Source organism: Salvelinus namaycush, chromosome 3 (assembly GCF_016432855.1).
Source record: "Salvelinus namaycush isolate Seneca chromosome 3, SaNama_1.0, whole genome shotgun sequence".
Lineage (NCBI taxonomy): Eukaryota > Metazoa > Chordata > Actinopteri > Salmoniformes > Salmonidae > Salvelinus > Salvelinus namaycush.
Window position 1 is genome coordinate 26,691,896 of NC_052309.1, and position 24,298 is coordinate 26,716,193.

Below are 24,298 nucleotides of genomic sequence, written 5' to 3' on the forward strand. Positions count from 1 at the left end.
CATAGTTTTGATTATTCTACAATGTGGAAAACAGTAAAAATAAAGAAAAACCCTGGAATTAGTAGGTGTGTCCGAATTTCTGACTAGGATTGTATCACGATGGCCATAGTTCTTTCACTGAGATAATCATGAAACCATGAACCAGGCGTCAGAGCTCAGGCAACAGTATCAAAAGCTTTTGACAGGTCCACAAACAAAGTAGCACATTTCATTTTAGTGTCGAAAGCATTGACAAGATCATTAACAACTAAAGCTGTTTCTTTAATAGTGCTGTGCCCAGGTCTAAACCCTGATTGGTTTACATTTAAAATACATTTCACTGATACATTTTTGGGGATATATTTTACATTTACCCAGGATTCAAGAATCTTAGCCAGACGTGGAGCCTTGAAATGGGCCGATAATGATTAAGATCACTACTATCCCCGCCCTGATGGAGTGGCAGCACAAGAGTGGATGTCCATACTCTTGGAATATTTCCTGAAAAAAATGTTGAATTAAATGATATATAACCCCCTCTCCTCTTCTACCCCATTCCCTAACTCTATTGCTCTTCCTCAGTGAGCAGAAGAAGTACAGGGTGTTTGTGGTGGTGCCCCTGCTTCCTGGGTTTGAAGGAGACATCAGCGATGGGGGTGGGAAAGCCATCCAGGCCATATTACACTTCACCTACAGGTCAGAACCCTCCCTTATGGGCCTACATACACACACACACACACACACACACACACACACACAGTAAAAAGTAGCACACCATCACTTACAGTATCATACTGCATAATTTTTAAACATACATTTTGTGTAGTGATTTGTGTTTTAAGAAAACAACTTTAAAGATTGTTGTCGATTTGATGATGTAAGTAATATGTATTTTTCACGACAGGACCATGTGCCGTGGAGAGTACTCCATACTGATGAGACTGAGAGAACGTGAGTTTTGTTTCCTTATTTCCAATTCAACCTAATATCTGGAATTACTGTCCGTCTGTCTATCTCATCTCTGATAATATTTCTGCTTTTCTTTCTCTCCTGTGTTTGGCTTACCCTTCTGCTAACTGAAGGCTCATACTAGGTATCTAACTTTACTATCTATATTATCTATAGTATTGTTCTCCATTCTCCCCATACTTAATAATTTCATCCTCTTTTCCTATAACGCCCATCTGTCTTCTCATGTTTAAATTGTGGTCCTGTTTCGTTAGCGTTCATTTATTCATTGGCTTTAGCTCTATGCCAGTGTGTCAGCCAACCAGTGTCTCCCTACCCCCAGTTGAGGACCAGTGGAGCGAGTACATCACCCTGTGTGGCTTGCGCACACACTCCCAGCTCTCACAGTCCCTGGTCACAGAGCTCATCTACGTACACAGTAAGACCCTCATAGCTGATGACCGCCGCTACATCATCGGTGAGTCACTGTCATCACAGCCACACTTACAGATGAGACAGGATGGGGCATCACTGTGGCTGTTTCCAAAATGGCCCCCTATTCCCTATATACTGTAGTACACTACCTTTGCTCTGGCCAAAAGTAGTGTACTATAGGCAATAGGGTTCCATTTCCGACACAGCTTGTGACTGTGACTCATCACTGGGATCAATCACAGGCTGCTAATTACTGTCTCTGCATAATAATCACAAGGTGAATGATATGCAGAGCTAATAAAATATTCAGCTATAAAAACATACTGGACTTTAGGGGAGGGAGGGAAGGGGAACTTAAAAGCCACCACCCTCATTGAAGATGAATGCATTTTTTCCCGAGGTAGATTGTATTGGAATCGTTATATAAAAACATGCACTCCACACGGTGTAATGTAGGTACAACCCACTGAACCCACCTTTAGGTACAACCCATTGAAACTCTTGCGCTTGCATGGCTCCATGCTATGATATTATTATGATTACACTGGGACTGGGTAGGGTACAGTAATTATGATGCTTCTGTCAGCTAGATAAGGATGAGTCCTTGAGACACAGAAAAGTTTTATGAACAATGTTTTTTGATTTTGTTGTAAGCAAGTTGCTGCAGCATCTATGGCCATCGTCACTGTCACAACACGCTCCTCTTTGCTCTCTCTTTCTGTCTCTGGCTCTGTCTCTCTTTTTCTCTCCTCTCCGGTTTCTATTCCCTCCACTCTCTCTGTGCTCTCTCCATCCAGGCTCAGCTAACATCAATGACCGCAGTATGCTGGGAAGCCGGGACAGTGAGCTGGCTGTGCTGGTGGAGGATGAGGAGAGGATCCCCTCCATTATGGGGGGAGAGGAGTACCAGGCTGGACCCCTCACTCTGGCCCTGCGCAAAGAGTGTTTCAGGTTAGGACTCAGCAAAAGAGTCCATACACTTCTGCACTGTCTGTGATTTTACATTAAATTAGTTCACTGATAGAGAGGTTTACTGAGGTTGAGTGGTATGGGAATGATATACACTATATATACAAAAGTATGTGGACACCCCTTCAAATTTGTGGATGTGTTTATTTCAGCCACACTCGTTGCTGACAGGTGTATAAAATCAAGCACACAGCAATGTGATCTTCACAGACAAACATTGGCAGTAGAATGGCCTTTGTTACGTATACTCCCTCTCCGGCCTCTAGGTCATCAGGCTGCTGATTATCCCGCACACCTGTCACCATCGTCTCGCTCACCTGCGCCTCATGACACTCAACTGGACTCCATCACCTCCTTGATTATCTTCCCTATATCTGTCACTCCCCTTGGTTCTTTCCTCAGGTGTTATTGACTCTGTTTTCATGTCGATGCGTTGTTTGTGTTCCGTGTTTCGTGGTTCTTTTATTTATTAAAACACTCACTCCCTGAACTTGCTTCCCGACTCTCAGCGCACTCGTTATAGCCTTACTGAAGAGCTCAGTGACTTTCAACGTGGCACCGTCATAGGATGCCAGCTTTCCAACAGTTCCTCAAATTTCTACCCTGCTAGAGCTGCCCCGGTCAACTCTAAGTGCTGTTATTGTGAAGTGGCAATGTCTAGGAGCAACAATGGCTCAGACTCTGCAACAGTGGAAACGTGTTCTCTGGAGGGATGAAACACCCTTCACCATCTGGCAGACCGACGGACTAAGCTGGGTTTGGTGGATGCCAGGAGAACGCTACCTGCCCCAGTGCATAGTGCCAACTGTAACGTATGGTGGAGGAGGAATAATGTTCTGGGGTGGTTTTTCATGGTTTGGGCCCCTTAGTTCCAGTGAAGGGAAATCTTAACGCTACAGCATACAATGACATTCTAGATGATTCTGTGCTTCCAATTTTGTGGCAATAGTTTGGAAGGCCCTTTCCTGTTTCATCATGACAATGCCCCCGTGCAAAAAGCGAAGTCCATACAGAAATGGTTTGTCGAGATCAGTGTGGAAGAACTTGACTGGCCTGCACAGAACCCTGACCTCAACCCCATCGAACACCTTTGGGATGAATTGGAACGCCGACTGCGAGCCAGGCCTAATCGCCCAACATCAGTGCCCGACTTCACTAATGCTCTTGTGGCTGAATGGAAGCAAGTCTCTACAGCAATGCTCCAACATCTAGTGGAAAGCCTTCCCAGAAAAGTGGAGGCTGTTATAGCAGAAAAGGGGGGACCAAATCCATTTTATTGGCCATGATTTTGGAATGAGATGTTCAACAAGCATGTGTCTACATACTTTTGGTCATGTATTGTGTCTGTGTTGAACCTGGGGGTGTTTGGACATGAAAGGTTTCTCACGAGATGAACCACTCTCACATAGCCGTCCTTATATTAGCGAGGGAGGTCGTAACCAGGGTCCCTACACTGACATACTAATAACGCTGACTCCACTGCTAGTGGATGGATCTATTGATTAGCAATTGTTGGCATTTGTGATGCACTGAAACTGTCCCTAAAGATCCTAGACAGAATATGCATACTTCTCACAGAGCTTGTCTGCAGCCTATTATGCCAGCAGAGCTATTCATTTCGAATCAGCAGCTACCAAGTATATCCTCTAGTTTCCAAGGGAACCATCTCAGATGACAATTTTGCGCAGGCGTAGTCATCATTCTCTGTATGAAGGAATTCTCTTTTTTTTTTTCAATATGAATTTTTGCACCAACCTCTACTCAGATACTGTATTATGAACTGTCACTCTAGCAACAGTTTGAATGTGCAGTTAACATAGCTGCTTGGTAGTAACTGACTTACAACTATGTGCATGTGCTTCCCAGGGTGCTTTTAGGAGCCGATTCTGAACCCCAGATCGACATCGATGACCCGATCAGTGACCAGTTCTTCTTTGTGGGGTGGAACACGACGGCAAAACTGAATGCTAAGATTTATGACAAGGTATGAATAGAACTAAAAGCTATTTTTGTTCTCTTTTATGTGCATCCTCAATTACATCCACTCTCTCTTTCCCTTCTCCCTGTCATCTCTGCTGCTCACCTTTCCCATGGACTGTTCCTTCCCTTTACCCGGAACAGGTCTTCCGCTGCCTCCCGTGCAACTCTGTCCACAACATGAGGGAGCTGAAGGAGCATTCAGGCCTGGAACGCCTGTGTGACACATACCCCCAGCAGGCTAAAGAGGAGCTGGAGGCCGTCAGGGGGCTACTGGTCCACTTCCCCCTCAACTTCCTGTCTGAGGAGAATCTGCTCCCCCCACTGGGCAGCATGGAGGGCATGGCTCCAACAGAACTCTGGACATAAGAGTACCAGGCTACCAGCCACAAGGACCAAGATGACACTGGAAAAGCCCAGTCTAGCAGGAGAGAGCTTTATAGATTTGTATCGCATTGACCAGATTCCACTCCATTGGAAATCAAAAGATTGGAACAAAATGTATACTCAACTCACCTAGCTAAAAAACACTAACTGATGTGTCTTTGAAGAATGCAAATAAATGCAAGGCATTTAAGATGTTTACATAAATGATACAGAGTGAATTTGAACTCTTTGTTAAAATGGAAGAATAAAAAATTCAACACTAGATGATAATGTATACTAATGCATTATGAGCCTTGTATGTGTTCCAAGTGACTTTGAGACATAGCTATTTGAAGGATTACCACTCTTGTAATGTTAAAAGTACATTTTTATGATGTTGGATCATTGCTATACTCAACTGACCAAATTTGTTTGTTGATATAATACTGAACCTGAGTATTTCTTTTTTCAAAGGGCTTAGGCATGGGTGTGCCATTATAGAACACAACAGGAACAGGATGCCACTGTATGATAGGCAGGGGGAGGAATGGAGATCAGAAGTCAAGAGTCTCAGATGATTGAAGAACATAGCGTACATGTATTGTTGCAAGGTTGTGGGTGGATAGCTCTCCTCTCTCTCTCACTGCCTCTTTCTCTCTCTGCCTCTCTCTCTGCCTCGCTCTCTCTGCCTCTTTCTCTGTCTCTGCCTCTCTCTCTCTGCCTCTATCTCTCTGCCTCTTTCTTTCTCTCTGCCTCTCTATCTCTGCCTCTTTCTTTCTCTCTGCCTCTCTCTGCCTCTCTCTTACCCTCTCAATGCAGTACCAGCAAATCTGTCAGAACATTTGTGGTTGTTATGGTGACGGTTACAAAGAGCTGACTAGATTGTGGCCAAAAGAGGAAAGGAGAGCTAAACAGAGGGGCAGAGTACGATGAGCTATGGACTGAATCAAACAGAGGTTTATGAAAAGATTGAAGGTGATATGGAAGACATGGATGTGAGAGAGAGCCCATGACAAAGAGGAAGGCAAAGGACCATAAGAGGGTCATGGAGTGAATAGAGGGGAATGAGGAAAAAGATATTCAGGGGGTGCACCTGGCGTGCTTTCATTTTTGCGTATTTTTGCTGTCACCATGGCAGCCAAGTACATTATTGTTACATTACTTACCCGGTTGTCAGTGGTCCAGAACATTCCACCTCATTTTGAGATAGGGGAGCAAGGAAATAGTGTTTTTGTAAAGCACAGTTTCTAATCTGGGATGGGAGGAATCAAGTGACAGGTGAACAAGGAGCAGGGATGTTCTCTTTTCTGCCATAGTCTTTATATGCATGTAACAGGTTTATGTTTCCATTGATAGTCTCATGTGCATGCTGAATTCTAGCATGTTGTCCCTATCTCAGCATAATCAAATTATTGAGCTTAACCAATTTATTTTACCAAATTATTTAGACTAACTGAAATGGTAATGTTTATTTAGTGATACTACTTCTACCAGTACTTAATCTATCACCACCACTACTACTTCTCCTCTTCCATCTAATCCTCCTCCTGCTACTGTTTCATCTGCTAAGTATGTCTATGTGACCAATAACATTTGATTTCATTTGATGATACTATGCCTACTACAACTACTACTAATTTTGTTTTAGATTTTGGCATTGGTTTCATATTTTCATTTCACCAAATAAAATGTGTAAATTCTCAACTCTATCAATGGTAATTATATTCACCATACTACTTTATGCAGAGTCTAAACCCCATTTATAGATGGTAATGTTAAAGATTTACTGTTTATTCACAAACCTGTCTGCCACCTTTTAAACAGTGTAGGCCTACATTTCACTATGTTTTTAAACAGTTTAATGTGCATCAAATGTATGTATCACTTATCACTTAATTATTATAATAACTAGGTTATAGCCTCTGCTTTTATTTTTTTCAATGATCATGTGTGAGAATGTATCTTTGTAACATTTAATAAACATCCTAACATTTAAACATTTAAAGTTTTAGTATGAACAGTATTAGTTAACTTGCCTCTGGTTTTGGCTTTTAAGTCTCATGTCAATCTGATTTTCCAGCCAGGTAAACAGTAGGCTAGCTGAGCCGACAGGCCAAGGCACTAGTATGCATTACTGATCACCTCTCAGGTAATTTGTCCCCGATGGTGTACCGTAGCACTCTTCAGTAGGCATAGGAGGGTGGGAAGAGAAAACAAATAAAAGAGTAGAGAGGAAAGGGTGTTGTATATACACTTGCTGGAAAGGGATGAATTAGCTGACAACACAGATGAAAAGGGTTGTACAACAGCGATAGAGGAATTTTAGTGCCCAAATGCATGTTTGAGCAGGGCAGCGCCATTGAGCACTTTCACCATTTTGAAATAGTCAACTGGGTGGGACTATCTTTGTGTTATTGAAGGATCACATAATTCAATCCAGGTCATCAGGAGGGGTCAGCCAGTGAATTATACTCATGAGAAAACATTTCATAACTGCAGGTAGCAGCAAATCGCCAACCTTGGCTTTATATCTGTTCAAACAACACACTTCAGGTGGCAGTAGGCACCCTTTCAGATTGTTAACCAACTCATAGAAGTAGTGGAAGAAGAACATTGACTACTTCAAAATGGAGATGGCCTCATTGGCACTGCCCATGGGGAGGGAGGATGACGGTTTCCGGAGTAGGGGACTATGGGAGGTGGATGGACGGCAGGAAGATGGCGGAAGCGGATGGTGAACTTAAATCTTATGGCGGTGGAAACAAGGAAGAATGGACAATTGTCTAAAAGAATGGGAAAAGCGACTTGGGACTTATCTGAAGTCGGTACAGCCGATCTGCCAACTTCTGTCTAACATCCAAACAGTTTGGACTACACCCCGATGTGTAAAGATGAGACTGTCACGAACACGTACAGCACCAGTCAAAAGTTTGGACACACCAACTCATTCAAGGATTTTTCTTTATTTTTACTGTTCTCTACATTGTAAAATAATAGTGAAGACATCAAATCTATGAAATAATACATATGGAATCATGTAGTAACCAAAAAAGTGTTAAACAAATGAAAATGTATGTTGTATTTGAGATTATTCAAAGTAGCCACCCTTTGCCTTGATGACAGCTTTGCACACTTGGCATTCTCTCAATCAGCTTCATGAAGTAGTCACCTGGAATGCATTTCAATTAACTGGTGTGCCTTGTTAAAAGTTAATTTCTGGAATTTCTTTACTTCTTAATGCGTTTGAGCTAATCAGTTGTGTTGACACAAGATAGCCCTATTTGGTAAAAGACCAAGACCATATTATGGCAAGAACAGCTCAAATAAGCAAAGAGAAATGGCAGTCCCATCATTACTTTAAGACATGAAGTTCAGTCAATGCAGAAAATTTCAAGAACTTTTAAAGTTTCATCAAGTGTAGTCGCAAAAACCATCAAGCACTATGATGAAACTGGCTCTCATGAGGACCACCACAGGAAAGGAAGACCCAGAGATACCTCTGCTGCAAAGGATGATTTCAGTTACCAGCCTCAGAATTTGCAGCCCAAATAAACGCTTCTCAGAGTTCAAGTAACAGACACATCTCAACATCAACTGTTCAGAGGAGACTGTGTGATTAAAATCAAATCAAATTTTATTTGTCACATGCGCCAAATACAACCTTACAGTGAAGTGCTTACTTACAAACCAACAATGCGATTTTAAGAAAAATAGATATGTAAAAAATAAAAGTAACAAATAATTAAAGAGCAGCAGCAAAATAACAGTAGTGAGGCTAAATACAGAGGGTACCGGTATAAAGTCAATGTGCGGGGGCACCGGTTAGTTGAGGTAATTGTAAGTAGAGTTAAAGTGACTATGCATAGATAATAAACAGAGAGTAGCAGCACTGTAAAAGAGGGAGGAGGGGGGCGACAATGCAAATAGTCTGGGAAGCCAATTGATTAGCTGTTCAGGAATCTTATGGCTTGGGGGAAGAAGCCGTGTAAGAAGCCTTTGGAGCCAGACTTGGCGCTGCGGTATCGCTTGCCTTGCGGTAGCAGAGAGAGCAGTCTATGACTAGGGCCTTCCTCTGACACCGCCTGGTATAGAGGTCCTGGATGGCAGGAAGCTTGGCCCCAGTGATGTACTGGGCCGTACGCACTACCCTCTGTAGTGCCTTGCGATTTTTCAACAAGACAATGACCCAACACACCTCCAGGCTGTGTAAGGGCTATTTGACCAAGAAGGAGAGTGATGGAGTGCTGCATCAGATGGCCTGGCCTCCTCAATCGCCTGACCAATTGAGATGGCTTGGGATCAGTTGGACAGTTGAGTGAAGGAAAAGCAGCCAACACGTCCTCAGCAAATCAAATCAATTTTTATTTGTCATTTGCGCCGAATACAACAGGCAGAGTTGCAAAGAAAAAGCCATATCTCAGACTGGCCAATAAAAAGAAAATATGAAGATGGGCAAAAAACACAGACACTAGACAGAGGAACTCTGCCTAGAAGGCCAGCATCCCGGGGTCGCCTCTTCGCTGTTGACGTTGAGACTAGTGTTTTGCGGGTACTATTTAATGAAGCTGCCAGTTGAGGACTTGTGAGGCATCTGTTTCTCAAACTAGACACTCTAATGTACTTGTCCTCTTGCTCAGTTGTGCACCAAGTCCTCAAACTCCTATTTGTATTCTGGTTAGAGCCAGTTTGCTCTGTTCTGTGAAGGGAGTAGTACACAGCGTTGTACGAGATCTCCAGTTTCTTGGCAATTTCTCGAATAGAATAGCCTTAATTTCTCAGAACAAGAATAGACTGACGAGTTTCAGAAGAAAGTTCTTTGTTTCTGGCCATTTTGAGCCTGTAATCGAACTCACAAATGCTGATGCTCCAGATACTCAACTAGTCTAAAGAAGGCCATTTTTTGCTTCTTTAATCAGAACAATAGTTTTCAGCTGTGCTAACATAATTGCAAAAGGGTTTTCTAATGATCAATTAGCCTTTTAAAATGATAAACTTGGATTAGCTAACACAACGTTGATAATGGGCCTCTGTACGCCTATGTAGATATTGCATTAAAAACCAGCCATTTCCAGCTACAATAGTCATTTACAACATTAACAATGTTGACTTGTTAACTTAACTAGCTAACATAAACAAATGGTTGCAAAAATGGCAAGGTAAAACGCAGTTATCTAGCTAGCATACTAAGTTCAATTGCGTTACAGAGACCCAATCGTGTGCTGCACTCTCTTACTGCGTTCATTTTGGCAATAACGTCACTGCGTATATGCTGTTTGAAGGTCGTCGACAGATAATTTGAATGCTTCTGAATGCTTCTGTATGTCTGATCAATTTGATGTTATTTTAATGGACAAAAAAATGTGCTTTTCTTTAAGAAACAAGGACATTTCTAAGTGACCCCAAACTTTTGAACGATAGTGTATATATATATATATAAAAATGACAACTTCAAGGGGTCTTAAAATTCCAAATCATTTAAAAATTCCAAATCATTTAAAACAATACCATATAGCTTAGTAGAAAATATTAAAATATTTTACATCTGAAGAGCTGCTTAGAGTCTCGAGCAGTCCCACCCTCTCAGGCCCCAGAGCCTGAGTAGGGAGGAATGAGTTATCTGAAGGAGTGGGAATGTTTTTGTTGATTATCATTTTGGGGTCGTTTTTTTAGAGATTCATGTTTTTTCTTCCATTCCTGTAATGAATTTACTTTTCTTTTGTGTATTTTTTCACCCCCGTCCAGTTGGTACCGGCATGCACCTCTAACGTTTGTTTACGGACCCCCATAACACCATAGAAGAAGAAGGCGCTGCCCATGCGATCACAGATGCCATAGAACATATACAATGTTGAGTCCTCTGACTATTCATATGGGCCATACCAAAACATGGCGAGGAAATAAGTTTATGCACTATATTTGTCGGAAAATTACTTGCCTAGTCATTGGTACCAACTACAATAGCTAAAGTATCTATTTTAGAAGTACGAACCAGCTCCATGACGCGTATCGATCGAGGGTCAATTGGGACTGCACAGAAACTGTTTGTTTTTTCACGGTCGGTACAGGCAGTGCAAGGCGCGATCACTGTCAACGCGAAAGGAATGAAAGTTTGTGTACGGATATCGAACATTTGACGTCGCTAGCCGTACATTCCACATTGATCGCGCTGCTCGCCATTTGCTACTTCATTTGTGGAACATTTTAAGTATTTGCCAGATGGGAATTGCGAGTAGTTATAATCCATGTATAAGTACAATAAATCTTATTTTTGATTTGTGCGTGGGTAGCTAGCTAGCTAGCTAATAGCGTTCATGTTGTGGCAGACTGAAAAGTGACAGCTCTGCTGCGGACCACCTTTGTATTACGCTGTTATTATCTAGCCTGCTAATTTAGCAAGCTAGTTATCTACTTGTTTAATCTCACAAACATTAACATTATAATTGCATTGTATTTGTAGTTAGAAGCATTCGAATTATCTGTCGACGACCTTCAAACAGCATATACGCAGTGACGTTATTGCCAAAATGAACGCAGTAAGAGAGTGCAGCACACGATTGGGTCTCTGTAACGCAATTGAACTTAGTATGCTAGCTAGATAACTGCGTTTTACCTTGCCATTTTTGCAACCATTTGTTTATGTTAGCTAGTTAAGCTAGCAAGTCAAGTCTCATCAGGGATTGATGTTCTGAGCGGGACTTGACAGCTCAGGACACAGTTAAGTTAAACATTGGGCCACCTGGATTTTCTACTGGCTGCTGCTTTTATTTTGTAGCTAAATTATTAGCTAACTAACGTTAGCTACGACTTTTGCCAGCATGTCTGAAAACGCCACCACACGAAGCTTGGATGACATAGACCTCGCAGCTTTGAGGGTAAGTGGCTACTGTACATCTAGTTAGCTTGGCTAGTTCAAAGCTGCAGCCAGTTGTCACAATGCGCGTGACAAAAGTTCACTGATAATACATTTTTTGGAGACTTGCAACAACTAGAACTGTAAGTTTGAGGTGCTTGCTTGAGCTAACTAACGTTAGCTACCTAATGTTATATTTAGGTAAATGGCTAGTTGTGGGTTACGCACAGAGAGGGTTGCGAAATTTGGGTGTCACTACTGACTACACTATCTTGCTTTTTTCCCCATATCACCTTGGTCAATCTGAGTCCATTTTTGTAAGTGCATGAGTGAGCAGGATGAAGGCCTGATTCGTTTGATCGACGGCTTTTAAAATAGGCCTGTATCTACGTTGCATTTATCCTTTTAAAACTAGCCCACATCGATCTACTTCTAGTCTATCTATCAAACAGTTGAACTGTATCTTGTGTACTTTTTACCCGTATCTTATCATACAACTTCACAGACCACAACACACAGGTGTTGACACACGTATTTACCACAGTGTGTTGCGCTACAAGACTTCCTCGTAGGCTTTTCGTTTTTGTATCATTAGAAGTAATAACAACGTAATCTCAAAAACATTTATTCCAAGAGCTATCAAAGCATGATTTTAAATAGATTTGGGGGCACTCTCTCTCTGACATGCACACAATGGTCCACAAGTGTATTGTGAAACTCCCGTTTTGCATATTCCAAAACCATAAAAATTAGAAGTTGAACATAAATAATTAATAAACCCAGACCTGGGAGCTCACTCTCCAGGACCATAGACATTCAAGTTATCTATTTGTAATGTGGGCCGTCATGGAGGTTGACCGTTCTGATACCATGATCCAGTGTCAGTATATCATCAAAACAAAGACTAGTGGCATGTAACAACAGAGTAGAGGCACTTTAGTTTGAGAAAGGGAGATTTAATATCTACCGGTATATCTCACCTACACACTTTTGCGATTTCAGTACAGCGAGTTACAGGCCAGACCTCTCCAGGCAATGCTATTTAATTTTCCATTCTGAGAGAAGAGGGATGAGAGAGAGAGCTCTGAGAGGGATGATTCACTGGAGCTCATTGTTTGATGGCTGTCCTATATAACACCCACTCTGCCTGCTACACATAAACACACACATACACACTCACATAGCCTACAAGTACAATCTAGGCTAGTACTAGTGCATGACTGTTTTCTGTGGAAGACTCAAAAGTTAGCTAGTAGAACAGGCTTTGTGTAATGGATTTTTTTGGGGATGCCTTGGATTCTTTGAGTCCCCACATCAACAAATGTCAGGTGGTAGGACAAGTGTCAACACACATTGAATCAACGCTTACCTTCCAACTTCCAAATCTGTTCTAGGATATTTCTTGAGCAACCGACCCCTTTGCAGACAGTTGTTTTTCTCGATTTGACATTTTTTTATGGTTTCTGTGAGTTTATTTTTGATAGTAGACAGTGAGTCTAAAGGCCTAAATATTTGTGAATTTGATAGGCCTATTTGTCGAGGGAGAGAGGAAAAGCTGTTTTTCTTTAGGTAAGTACAGACATTAGGGGGGGTCTTCTGACGGACACAAAGATCCAACAGCATTATTAATGGGTGAAGTTTGCACTTCTGCACCCAAGTTAAGTTGACTGAAGTGACGTTAACAGGTCCACAGTGTGTCTCATGCACTTTCTGATCAATGTTGACAGTTTTGTTGCTGGTACAGCGCTCCACACTCCCTAGCTTCCCCCCCACCTTCATCTCTTTCTTCCTTCCTTCCCTCTCTCTGCATTGGACGTGGGCGATGCTGCCATCTCTCCCTTCCCTCTGGATAATTGCATTAGCCTCCTCCATGCCATCGTTCCCTCTTCCCCCCCCCCGACCCCTGTCATCTCATTCTTTCCCTCTATTTTGTACACTTGTACTCCAGCGCTTTTACTCCAGCCCTTTTGTCAGTTTGATCCTGCTTCTCCTGCTCTCAGTGCTCCTCTTACACACAGCATAGATGCACTAATTGGACGATTTGTCATTCCCATTATGTTTATTTCATTTCTCTCTCAACCCCCTTAGCCCTAATGCTCACATCTATCTATGCCTCATTCTCTTGTACACCTCTCTCCTCTCCTTATATGCGTTCTCTCTGTTAAAGACCAACACTTGAAAAAGTCAGGAGACAGACCCATTATTGGAACCAGATGAAAGCAGGATGATCACGCTGTACGCTTCCAACCCAAAGCAGCCCCAACGCCCACAGACCCTACACAGGCCATAATGAATCACACTGTGAAAGTGGAACTGGGTGTCTTTTTGCCCTATCCAGGGAAAAAAGCGATGGCTAATTTTAGCATTTAGCTAGAAGTAGCCATTATGACCATCACCTGTGGTTTTATCTTATGGTGGGGAAAAATAGAAACGTTCTTGCAAATGTTTCTATAACATAAGTGGTGGATGGATGTCTAGAGCTTCTATGTGTCTCAAAACATCTCAAAAGCGCTCAGGCCTCCTTGCTTGTGTGGTCTAGGCCTATATATTTAAATGATATAGATTCTATTTAAATGTACCATGTCTGTCTGCATCTTGTCTCCCAGTCTGTCTGGCCTGGTGTTCTGGTCTCAGTCTGCCAGAGAGCAACCAATCTTAATGAATCTATCACTCTTTCTTCCAGGACCCAGCAGGGATCTTTGAGCTGGTGGAGGTGGTGGGAAATGGGACCTATGGACAGGTGTACAAGGTAAGACGAGTTTGGGCCAGCGACCCAGTTTAGGAGCTGAGAGACACTGAGGGGATGAGTCAGATGAACCACCTCAGTTACTCCCCTGAGTGTCTCAAACTCCAGCTGTGGTAGTAAATCTGAGATTAGGCCAGATTAGTGCACCTGTGCTGGACCACGCTAAGGCTGTCAGTTTGAGGAGCCCAGGAGACAGGTAGTGGTAATGAGATAATATGGAGAGAACTAAAAAGTAGAGGGGAGAGAAGAAGAGTAAATGACGTGGTGAAACATACAGCATAATCACTCTAAAAACGGATTAAACCAGGGCAGGAGTTCCTTGAACTATTAGAGATTTTTGGCTCAAATTTAGGATATATATATTTTTTTCTGTTGTACTCACTTAATTTTCTCGTTTTCGATTGACCAGTTAAGATGATCAAGTCTGCTCTGCCTTTAATCAGGGGCGTCACGTGAAGACAGGACAGTTGGCTGCAATCAAGGTGATGGACGTGACTGAGGAGGAAGAGGAAGAGATCAAGGCTGAGATCAACATGCTGAAGAAGTACAGCCATCACCGCAATATCGCCACCTACTACGGAGCCTTCGTCAAGAAGAGCCCACCTGGACATGATGACCAGCTCTGGGTCAGTCTGATGGATTCTGTCCCTGTCTGGTGGTATAATCTGAGAGCGAGCTTCATCATTTATAGGGCTCTCTCTGATATCCATGAACCCCATAATGCACAGAAACTAGATTAGGGTTATTGCATGCAGCGTATATTATTTATTACAGACACACTGAATATTGTATTTATGTGTGCTAAGTTCCTTCCTGTCTGTGTATAGCTGGTGATGGAGTTCTGTGGGGCGGGCTCAGTGACAGACCTGGTAAAGAACACCAAGGGCAACTCTCTGAAGGAGGACTGGATCGCTTACATCTGCAGAGAGATCCTCAGGGTGAGGAACCACAGTGCACCCACTATAGAACCATTACAAAAGTCTTAGGCCAAGCACCAGTGTAAATCCCTGCTTTGGAAAAGTGCCATTACAGACGCCCTCCAGAGGGCCTCAAACCCCTGACTGAACTCTGACCCCTCTCTAATACCCAGGGCCTCTCGCACCTCCACCAACACAAGGTCATCCACAGAGACATCAAGGGCCAGAATGTGCTGCTGACAGAGAACGCAGAGGTCAAACTCGGTGAGATGATTGATTCTTAACTGTTAATGTGTTTGCTCTGCTGCTGCTTGTTGTTTACATGTGTTTCTGTACAGTGTGTGGGCTTGTTGTAATCAAACATTTGTATGTTTTCTGTTCCGGTGTTCCGGACAGAAAATACATTTACAAAATTGGTTCAAACCAAGAGAAAGTGACTGTTCATAGTACATTTTCGTTCTTTTTTTGAACCTGTGAAATCAACATAGTTTTTACAAAATGGCTCATTAATTTACTCGACACATTAGCACAGATAGAGAAGCTTGCTATGTAACGCGTAAGCTAGTTGTTTGCACGTTTAATTGGTCAGAAAAGTGCAGGCAGATGCGATTGAAATTTCACTGGTGGGGAGAGCTCGAGAGGAGGCGGGGTGGACATGGAGGGGGCTTGGCTTGATGCGCTGAACATCATGACGTAATTTGAACTGAACTGTGTTTAAGCTATTACTAGCATTATAACTACACCAAATGACAATTATATACTAGACAGGAATATTTTTGTAACAAAAAAAGAACATTATTAATCGGTTCTCAAGATTTAAAAATAACGGTTCTGTTCCAGAACATTAGAGATCACTTTCGTTCCCAGTTCTGTTACCGTTCCTCAAACATTTTTGTTATTTTTTGGTTCTGTTCTCTGAACCGGGTCCAACCCCTGGTTGTGATGAATATGTAATCGTGCTCTTTGTTTCCATATGTGATCTTTCAGTCTGTGTTTTATAGCAGCTTCCCTAAGTCTGAATAAAGTGCTCAATTGTCTCACCATCAAGCACACTACATATTTGTATTATGGTTTTATCTACAACTTAACTTAATCAAGACTTGAAAAATGTAACTGTAGCCAGTAATACTGAGTCTCTGTCCTCCGCTGTGTGCAGTGGACTTTGGGGTGAGTGCTCAACTGGACAGGACCGTGGGGCGCAGGAACACCTTCATCGGCACACCTTATTGGATGGCCCCTGAGGTCATCGCCTGTGACGAGAACCCCGACTCCACCTATGACTACAGGGTAATGACCCCTTTCCATCCTAACGTGTCTGTCTGTGTGTGAGAGTGGGTAGTAAATCTCACATGTCTCCACAGAGCGATATCTGGTCCCTGGGGATCACAGCCATAGAGACTGCAGAGGGAGCTCCTCGTAAGTACATCTCAATGCACCCACCCACACACATCTATCTCCACTTTATTACCCTTTTCATCCATACCCACCCACATGCACCCACCCACATCCATCTATCTCCACTTTATTACCCTTTTCATCCACACCCACCCGAATGCACCCACCCACATGCATCTATCTCCACTTTATTACCCTTTTCGTCCACACTCACCCACACACTCAAACAGCTGATATTTATCTCCTAAACTCTCAAAAGCACATTCTGCATAACATAAGCCTGCAGTGGAGAGATTTAATCATCTCCCACATTATGAAACTCCTGTCTCGTCACTGGCTCATAAATCAAGCCATGTGTTTGAGATGGCTCATTCACCACTGTGCTGCTCATGTAAGATACGAGGTGAGGGGGCTATTGATCTGTGGTGTTAGAGAGCCTTCTCTATATCAAACCGCATAACACAAGCACATATCACTGCACACTGCTCCCACCGTAGGCAGCTTTGAAGTGGGATGCCTGCCTGGAGAAGGATTCTCTCCCTGGAGCTCCTGCTGTTGCTGTATCCACCCAGTATGCGTGACACAGCCCAGACAGGCAGACAGTCGAGGGCTGTTGTCGTCAGATGCTTGTAGTCAATGAATTATGCAATATGGACTTTCTCACATTCTCACTAACACTGAGTTTCTACTGGTGACTGGGAGGCTACTGGCTAATTGTTAGCTAGCATTGCTGTTGTTTTTCAAAACCTGATAAAACCACCCTCTGGTCTGACATGAGCAGACTGATTTAACTCATGTGAACAAACCAACATTCGTTCTGTTGTGATGACTAAATGTGCAAAACGGTGAAGTGTGCACGTTGGTACATGTATCACCATAAAAAGTTCCCACAGATGCACATAAACTGCTTTTATACTTCACAAACATTGTCAAGAATGACATACTTAAACTGGTCGTGTAATCACCATGTATCAAATTTTATTGGTCACATACACATGGTTAGCAGATGTTAATTCGGGTGTAGCGAAATGCTTGTGCTTCTAGTTCCGACCGTGCAGTAATATCTAACAATTTCACAACAACTACCTTATACACACACAATTGTAAAGGAATGAATTAGAATATGTACATATAAATATATGGATGAGGAACGGCATAGGCAAGATGCAGTACATGGTATAGAGTACAGTATATACATATGAGATGAGGAATGTAGGGTATGTAAAGATTCTATAAAGTGGCATTGTTTAAAGTGACTAGTGATACATTTATTACATCCAATTTTTTATTATTAAGTGGCTAGAGATTTGAGTCAGTATGTTGGCAGCAGCCACTCAATGTTAGTGATGGCTGTTTAACAGTCTGATGGCCTTGAGATAGAAGCTGTTTTTCAGTCTCTCGGTCCCAGCTTTGATGCACCTGTACTGACCTCGCCTTCTGGATGATAGCGGGGTGAACAGGCAGTGGCTCGGGTGGTTGTTGTCCTTGATGATCTTTTTGTCCTTCCTGTGACATCGGGTGGTGTAGGTGTCCTGGAGGGCAGGTAGTTTGCCCCCGGTGATGCGTTGTGCAGACCTCACTACCCTCTGGAGAGCCTTACGGTTGTGGGCGGAGCAATTGCCGTACCAGGCGGTGATACAGCCCGACAGGATGCTCTCGATTGTGCATCTGTAAAAGTTTGTCAGTGTTTTTGGTGACAAGCCAAATTTCTTCAGCCTCCTGAGGTTGAAGAGGCGCTGCTGCGCCTTCTTCACAACGCTGTCTGTGTGGGTGGACCATTTCAGTTTGTCCATGATGTGTACACCGAGGAACTTAACTTTCCACCTTCTCCACTACTGTCCCATTGATGTGGATAGGGGGGTGCTCCCTCTGCTGTTTCCTGAAGTCCACATGTAGTCACTGAAAGTACTGAAATGAAACCCACTGCATGCCTTGGGCAGTATCAGAACTAACGTCAGTGTATTCGTCCTAACAAAGGGCATTTTATTGTTGTGCTGATAACCTAACCAGACAGGTTAAGCTAGCTATGCTTGGAAGACAATACGTACGTGTTGCTCAAACAAGACAATGGAGCAATAGGTGTGAGGCAACAAAGGAAGGATAAGGATCGGGTTTATCAAGAGCACATTATATTGATTGGGACTACAGTTGTATGCATAAGGATTATGTGATCATTACATGTTTATACTGTATAGTAGTGTACAAGCAGTATTTAAATGCTCTTTTGATTTAAATGCTTTGTACCAATCCATCATTATCTACCTCTCTCTCTCCCCCCAGCTTTGTGTGATATGCACCCTATGAGAGCTCTGTTCCTCATCCCAAGGAACCCCCCTCCCAAACTCAAGTCCAAGAAGTGGTGAGTGCTGCGGTTTGGTTTCTGCTGTTGTTTTTCCTAAAACTTCAGTTTTATTTTAGGACATAGCTATTTTCTCTTGGCTCCCCACCCTCTATTGCCCTCCCTTTGTAGTGATAAGATTCCTTCCTTACCATAGCCCTGCTGCGCTTTACTGAGCTATTTATATTCAACACCAGCTGGCCATGGTACAGTGGCATGACAGAAATGTTATCACTAGGGGCTGTGGTGGTCACGAAATTTCATCAGCTGGTGATTGTCAAGCAAATAACTGTCGATCTTAAGGTAATTGACAGTTAATTAACAAACACATTTAGCATCTCCTAGTTTCCACACATAATAAATCCATGTGATATAGCCTACACCTTCACAATAAATCCATTATTTATTTTAGATAGTTCTAAAGAAGCATGATATGAAGAAAATGTAGTCTATTTCAGAAGAACAGAATAGCATACTCTGAGTTATCCATGTTAAGTCCTGATGTGGCTATGACAAATAGCTGTGGGCTACACTAGTTCATTTAGCAGACAATATTTGCTATACTTCTGTGTCTATATTTTATAGTATGACGATTACAACTGAACAAAGTTGAATAAAATATACATATTTTATCAATGATTTGCGGGCGTGCAACTATTCTGTGTTGAGCAGTTATCAAAGAAGTAAACTCAGCAAAAAAAGAATGCTTGTTCAATGAACCATAAATAATTAATGAACATGCACCTGTGGAACGGTCGTTAAGACACTAACAGCTTACAGACGGGAGGCAATTAAGGTCAGTTATGAAAACTTAGGAGACTAAAGAGACCTTTCTACTGACTCTGAAAAACATCAAAAGAAAGGGTGCTCAGGATCCCTGCTCATCTGCGTGAACGTGCCTTAGGCATGCTGCAAGGAGGCATGAGGACTGCAGATGTGGCCAGGGCAATAAATTGCAATGTCCGTACTGTGAGACGCCTAAGACAGCGCTACAGGGAGACAGGACGGGCAGCTGATCGTCCTCGCAGTGGCAGACCACATGTAACAACACCTGCACAGGGTACATCCGAACATCACACCTGCGGGACAGGATGTCAACAACAACTGTCCGAGTTACACCAGGAACGCACAATCCCTCCATCAGTGCTCAGACTGTCCACTATAGGCTGAGAGAGGCTGGACTGAGGGCTTGTAGGCCTTTTGTAAGGCAGGTCCTTACCAGACATCACCGGCAACAATGTCGCCTATGGGCACAAACCCACCGCTGCTGGACCAGACAGGACTGGCAAAAAAGTGCTCTTCACTGACGAGTCGTAGTTTTGTTTCACCAGGGGTGATGGTCGGATTCGCGTTTATCGTCGAAGGAATGAGCTTTACACTGAGACCTGTACTCTGGAGCGTGATCGATTTGGAGATGGAGGGTCTGTCATGGTCTAGGGCGGTGTTTCACAGCATCATTGCCTGCAATGACAAGCTCAGTCCAATCTCAACGCTGTGAAGACATCCTCCTCATGTGGTACCCTTCCTGCAGGCTCATCCTGACATGACCCTCCAGCATGACAATGTCACCAGCCATACTGCTCTTTCTGTGCATGATTTCCTGCAAGACAGGAATGTCAGTGTTCTGCCATGGCCAGCGAAGAGCCCCGATCTCAATCCAATTGAGCACGTCTGGGACCTGTTGGATCGGAGGGTGAGGGCTAGGGCCATTCCCCCCCCAGAAATGTCCGGGAACATGCAGGTGCCTTGGTGGAAGAGTGGGGTAACATCATACAGCAAGAACTGGCAAATCTGGAGCAATCCATGAGGAGATGCACTGCAGTACTTAATGCAGCTGGTGGCCACACCAGATACGGACTGTTACTTTTGATTTTGACCCCCCCCCCCCCCCCCCCCCCCCCTTTTGTTTAGGGACACATTATTCAATTTCTGTTAGTCACATGTCTGTGGAACTTGTTCAGTTTATGTCTCAGTTGTTGAATCTTGTTATGTTCATACAAATATTTACACATGTTAAGTTTGCTGAAAATAAACGCAGTTGACAGTGAGAGGACGTTTCTTTTTTTGCGGAGTTTAGGTACTCCTATGTGCTTAATTTAGAGTTATTATTGTAACTTTAGTTCTACAAACGTTGGGCTATATGTTTTGATTTTTTTATACATTGTAAGGCTGCATGATGTGACTCTAATGATGATTTGAAAAAAGTCGCTTGAAAGGCATGAGCTCTGCTTTGTTTTTTTTGTGCAGGCTGTACACACTCCAATAGTCACTCATTCACAATTTGACAAGCACTTCATAATGCCTCGAATTTCACGGCGGCATCCCCTTTGTGGCTGTAATGGACCCTAAACAAATCCATGCCTTTTGCGGCCCGGAGTGCTGTGTTGTGCCGTTCTCCCTGAGTGTGCTGCACAACCCGAAGCGTTTCTCACTCGCACGGTTCTCCGTCACGTGATCGGGTCTTTCTCATAGGCTGTAAGTTAAGACAGGCACATCTGGGACGCAACTGCCCGCGTCCCAGAATTATCCAATTCCGAGGTGCATATTGAAGATATTGGAAGAACTGTCCACGTTTACTTTTCGTCAGTCAACAAGATGAATAGGCCTAACGAACAGCAAAAGCACTAGCCTATGTCAATCCACTGTCCCCCATAGTACAAAAGTCAACCTATTCTGAGCAAGATATAAATATTTGCTTATATATGCCAGTTAGGCTCTACAACCCTTGTAAAGCAGATTAATGTGCTTCATTCTAAGAAGTTATTTGACCACTTTAGTTGTGCTACTAACCTTGTTAAAACATACTGGCCTATGGGCTATGATTCGAACAAGTTGCAAAGAAAAAGGCATTGTTTCTTATGCTGGGCATCATTCTCAAGTGATAATATTAGCCTATCACTTGTGAATTATATATTATCACCCATCAGACTATACTAATCTTGTCTTCACATATACTAAATAATATCTCACATTTGATTTATAATGGACCATTATCAAGCACATGTATCGAAACGGGCAGCGGGGAAAATACATGTCATCTATGCACTTAAATGGCGAATGGAGGATGGTTTTCCCTATGTTTTTTTCCTTCATGCCAGCCAGGTAGGCTGTACTCCTGTTGTAAATATAAGTAATGTGCTTAATATTAGGAAAGCTGAGAAATAAATATTGCCTAGCCTATAGAAAGCTAATGGGATAGAAATGTTCCGCAACATGAGCTCATGGGCTCTCATGAAGTGTTTGATTTAGATTTTCAAAAACATTTGCATTGATCGTGGACTATAGGTCTCATGGTCCAAATACACTAAGGCCGTTGTGAAGTGTAATGTGTATTGGCGCCGGAGGGGATGGCTGCCGTTTATGGGCTCTTAACCAACCGTGCAAATTTTTTGTTGTTGCATTGTTTGTAACTTATTTAGTACATAATGTTGCTGCTACCGTCTCTTATGACCGAAAAGAGCTTCTGGACATCAGAACAGTGATTACTCACCTTGAACAGGACAAAGAATTTTTCTTTAATGAGTCGGACGAGAGGCATTTACTCCAGACAGCTGAACAGGCCCTCATCCCCGTCATTCACAGGAGAAAGAGACTGAGGTTTCGCAGAAGGAGATCAGGGTTCCTTGTGAGGATCCGGCGATGAGTGGCTAATCTGCCTTTGCCATCGATACTATTGGCCAACGTACAATCGCTGGATAATAAAGTGGACAAACTAAAAGCACCTATATCCTACCAACTGGACATTAAAAGCTGTAATCTTTTTTCACCGAGTCGTGGCTGAACATACAGCTGGTGGGTTATACACTGTACCGGCAGGATAGAACATCAGCCTCTAGTAAGACAAGGGGTGGCGGTCTATGTATATTTGTAAACAGCTGGTGCACGATATCTAAGGAAGACTCAAGGTTTTACTCTACCTCCGGCGAGCATCTCATGATAATCTGTAGTCCACACTATCTACCTAGAGAGTTTATCTATATTCTTCGTAGCTGTCTGTTTACCACCACAGACCACCACAGATGCTGGAACTAATACCGCACTCAACGAGCTGTATACGGCCACAAGAAAACAGGAAAACGCTCTTCCAGAGGCAGCGCTCCTAGTGGCCGGGGACTTTAATGCAGGGAAACTTAAATTTGTTTTACCTAATTTCTACCAGCATGTTAAATGTGCAACCAGAGGGGAAAAAACTCTTGACCACCTTAACTCCACACACAGAGACACATACAAAGCTCTCCCTCGCCCTCCATTTAAAAAAGTCTGACCATATTTCTATCATCCTGATTCCTGCTTATAAGCAAAAATTAAGCAGGAAGCACCAGTGACTCAGTCAATAAAAAAGTGGTCAGATGACGCAGATGCTAAGCTACAGGACTGTTTTGCTAGTACATACTGGAATATGTTACGGGTTTCTTCCCATGGCATTGAGGAGTACACCACATCAGTCACTGGCTTCATCAATAAGTGCATCGATGACATCGTCCCCACAGTGACGATACGTTCATACCCTAACCAGAAGCCATGGATTACAGGCAACATCCGCACTGAGCTAAAGGGTAGAGCCTGCCGCTTTCAAGGTGCGGGACTTTAACCCGGAAGCTTATAAGAAATTCCGCTATGCCCTCTGACGAACCATCAAACAGGCAAAGCATCAATACAGGACTAAGATCGAATCGTACTACACCGGCTCCGACGCTTGTCGGATGTGGCAGGGCTTGCAAACTATTACAGACTACAAAGGGAAGCACAACCGAGAGCTGGCCAGTGACACGAGCCTACCAGATGAGCTAAATTACTTCCAGGCTCGCTTAGAGGCAAGTAACACTGAAACATGCATGAGTGCATCAGCTGTTCCGAACGAGTGTGATCACGCATTCCACAGCCGATGTAAGGCCTTTTAAACAGGTCAACGTTCACAAGGCCGCAGGGCCAGACGGATTACCAGGATATGTACTCCGAGCATACGCTGACCAACTGGCAAGTGTCTTCACTGACATTTTCAATCTCTCCCTGTCTGAGTTTGTAATACCAACATGTTTCAAGCAGACCACCATAGTCCCTGTGCCCAAGATCACTAAGGTAACCTGCCTAAATGACTACCGACCCGTGCACTCACGTCTGTAGCCATGAAGTGCTTTGAAAGGCTGGTCATGGCTCACAACACCATTATCCCAAGAAATCCTAGACCCATCTCCAATTTGCATACCGCCTCGTGAAGAGGGTACGACAACACCTTTTCCCCTTCAGGAGACTGAAAAGATTTGGCATGGATCCCCAGATCCTCAAGAAGTTCTACAGCTGCACCATCGAGAGCATCCTGACTAGTTGCATCACTGTCTGTTATGGCAACTGCTCGGCATCTGTCCGTAAGGTATGCG

At 43.2% G+C, this 24,298-nt stretch overlaps 2 protein-coding genes across 4 annotated transcripts in view; both read left to right on the forward strand.

Annotated features, from left to right (window-relative positions):
* The window catches only part of LOC120045146 (phospholipase D2-like), a 31,385-nt gene extending 24,719 nt beyond the window's left edge, over nt 1-6,666 (forward strand). Inside the window, exons 19-24 of the mRNA XM_038990067.1 lie at nt 562-675; nt 884-930; nt 1,271-1,405; nt 2,160-2,313; nt 4,198-4,315; nt 4,453-6,666. Coding sequence (XP_038845995.1) covers nt 562-675; nt 884-930; nt 1,271-1,405; nt 2,160-2,313; nt 4,198-4,315; nt 4,453-4,677 — 793 coding nt within the window. The 3' untranslated portion in view covers nt 4,678-6,666. The remainder of the gene's footprint in view (nt 1-561; nt 676-883; nt 931-1,270; nt 1,406-2,159; nt 2,314-4,197; nt 4,316-4,452) is intronic.
* Nucleotides 6,667-10,478: 3,812 nt separating this feature from the next.
* LOC120045147 (misshapen-like kinase 1) overlaps nt 10,479-24,298 on the forward strand; it is a 34,362-nt gene continuing 20,542 nt past the window's right edge. For 2 of the 3 annotated variants that reach the window (XM_038990069.1, XM_038990070.1), the window contains exons 1-8: nt 11,490-11,546; nt 14,208-14,273; nt 14,714-14,896; nt 15,098-15,208; nt 15,361-15,451; nt 16,344-16,474; nt 16,549-16,603; nt 18,863-18,941. In XM_038990069.1, coding sequence (XP_038845997.1) covers nt 11,490-11,546; nt 14,208-14,273; nt 14,714-14,896; nt 15,098-15,208; nt 15,361-15,451; nt 16,344-16,474; nt 16,549-16,603; nt 18,863-18,941 — 773 coding nt within the window. Of the gene's footprint in view, nt 11,547-14,207; nt 14,274-14,713; nt 14,897-15,097; nt 15,209-15,360; nt 15,452-16,343; nt 16,475-16,548; nt 16,604-18,862; nt 18,942-24,298 lie in introns of all 3 variants that reach the window. The other variant, XM_038990068.1, reaches the window with a different exon arrangement.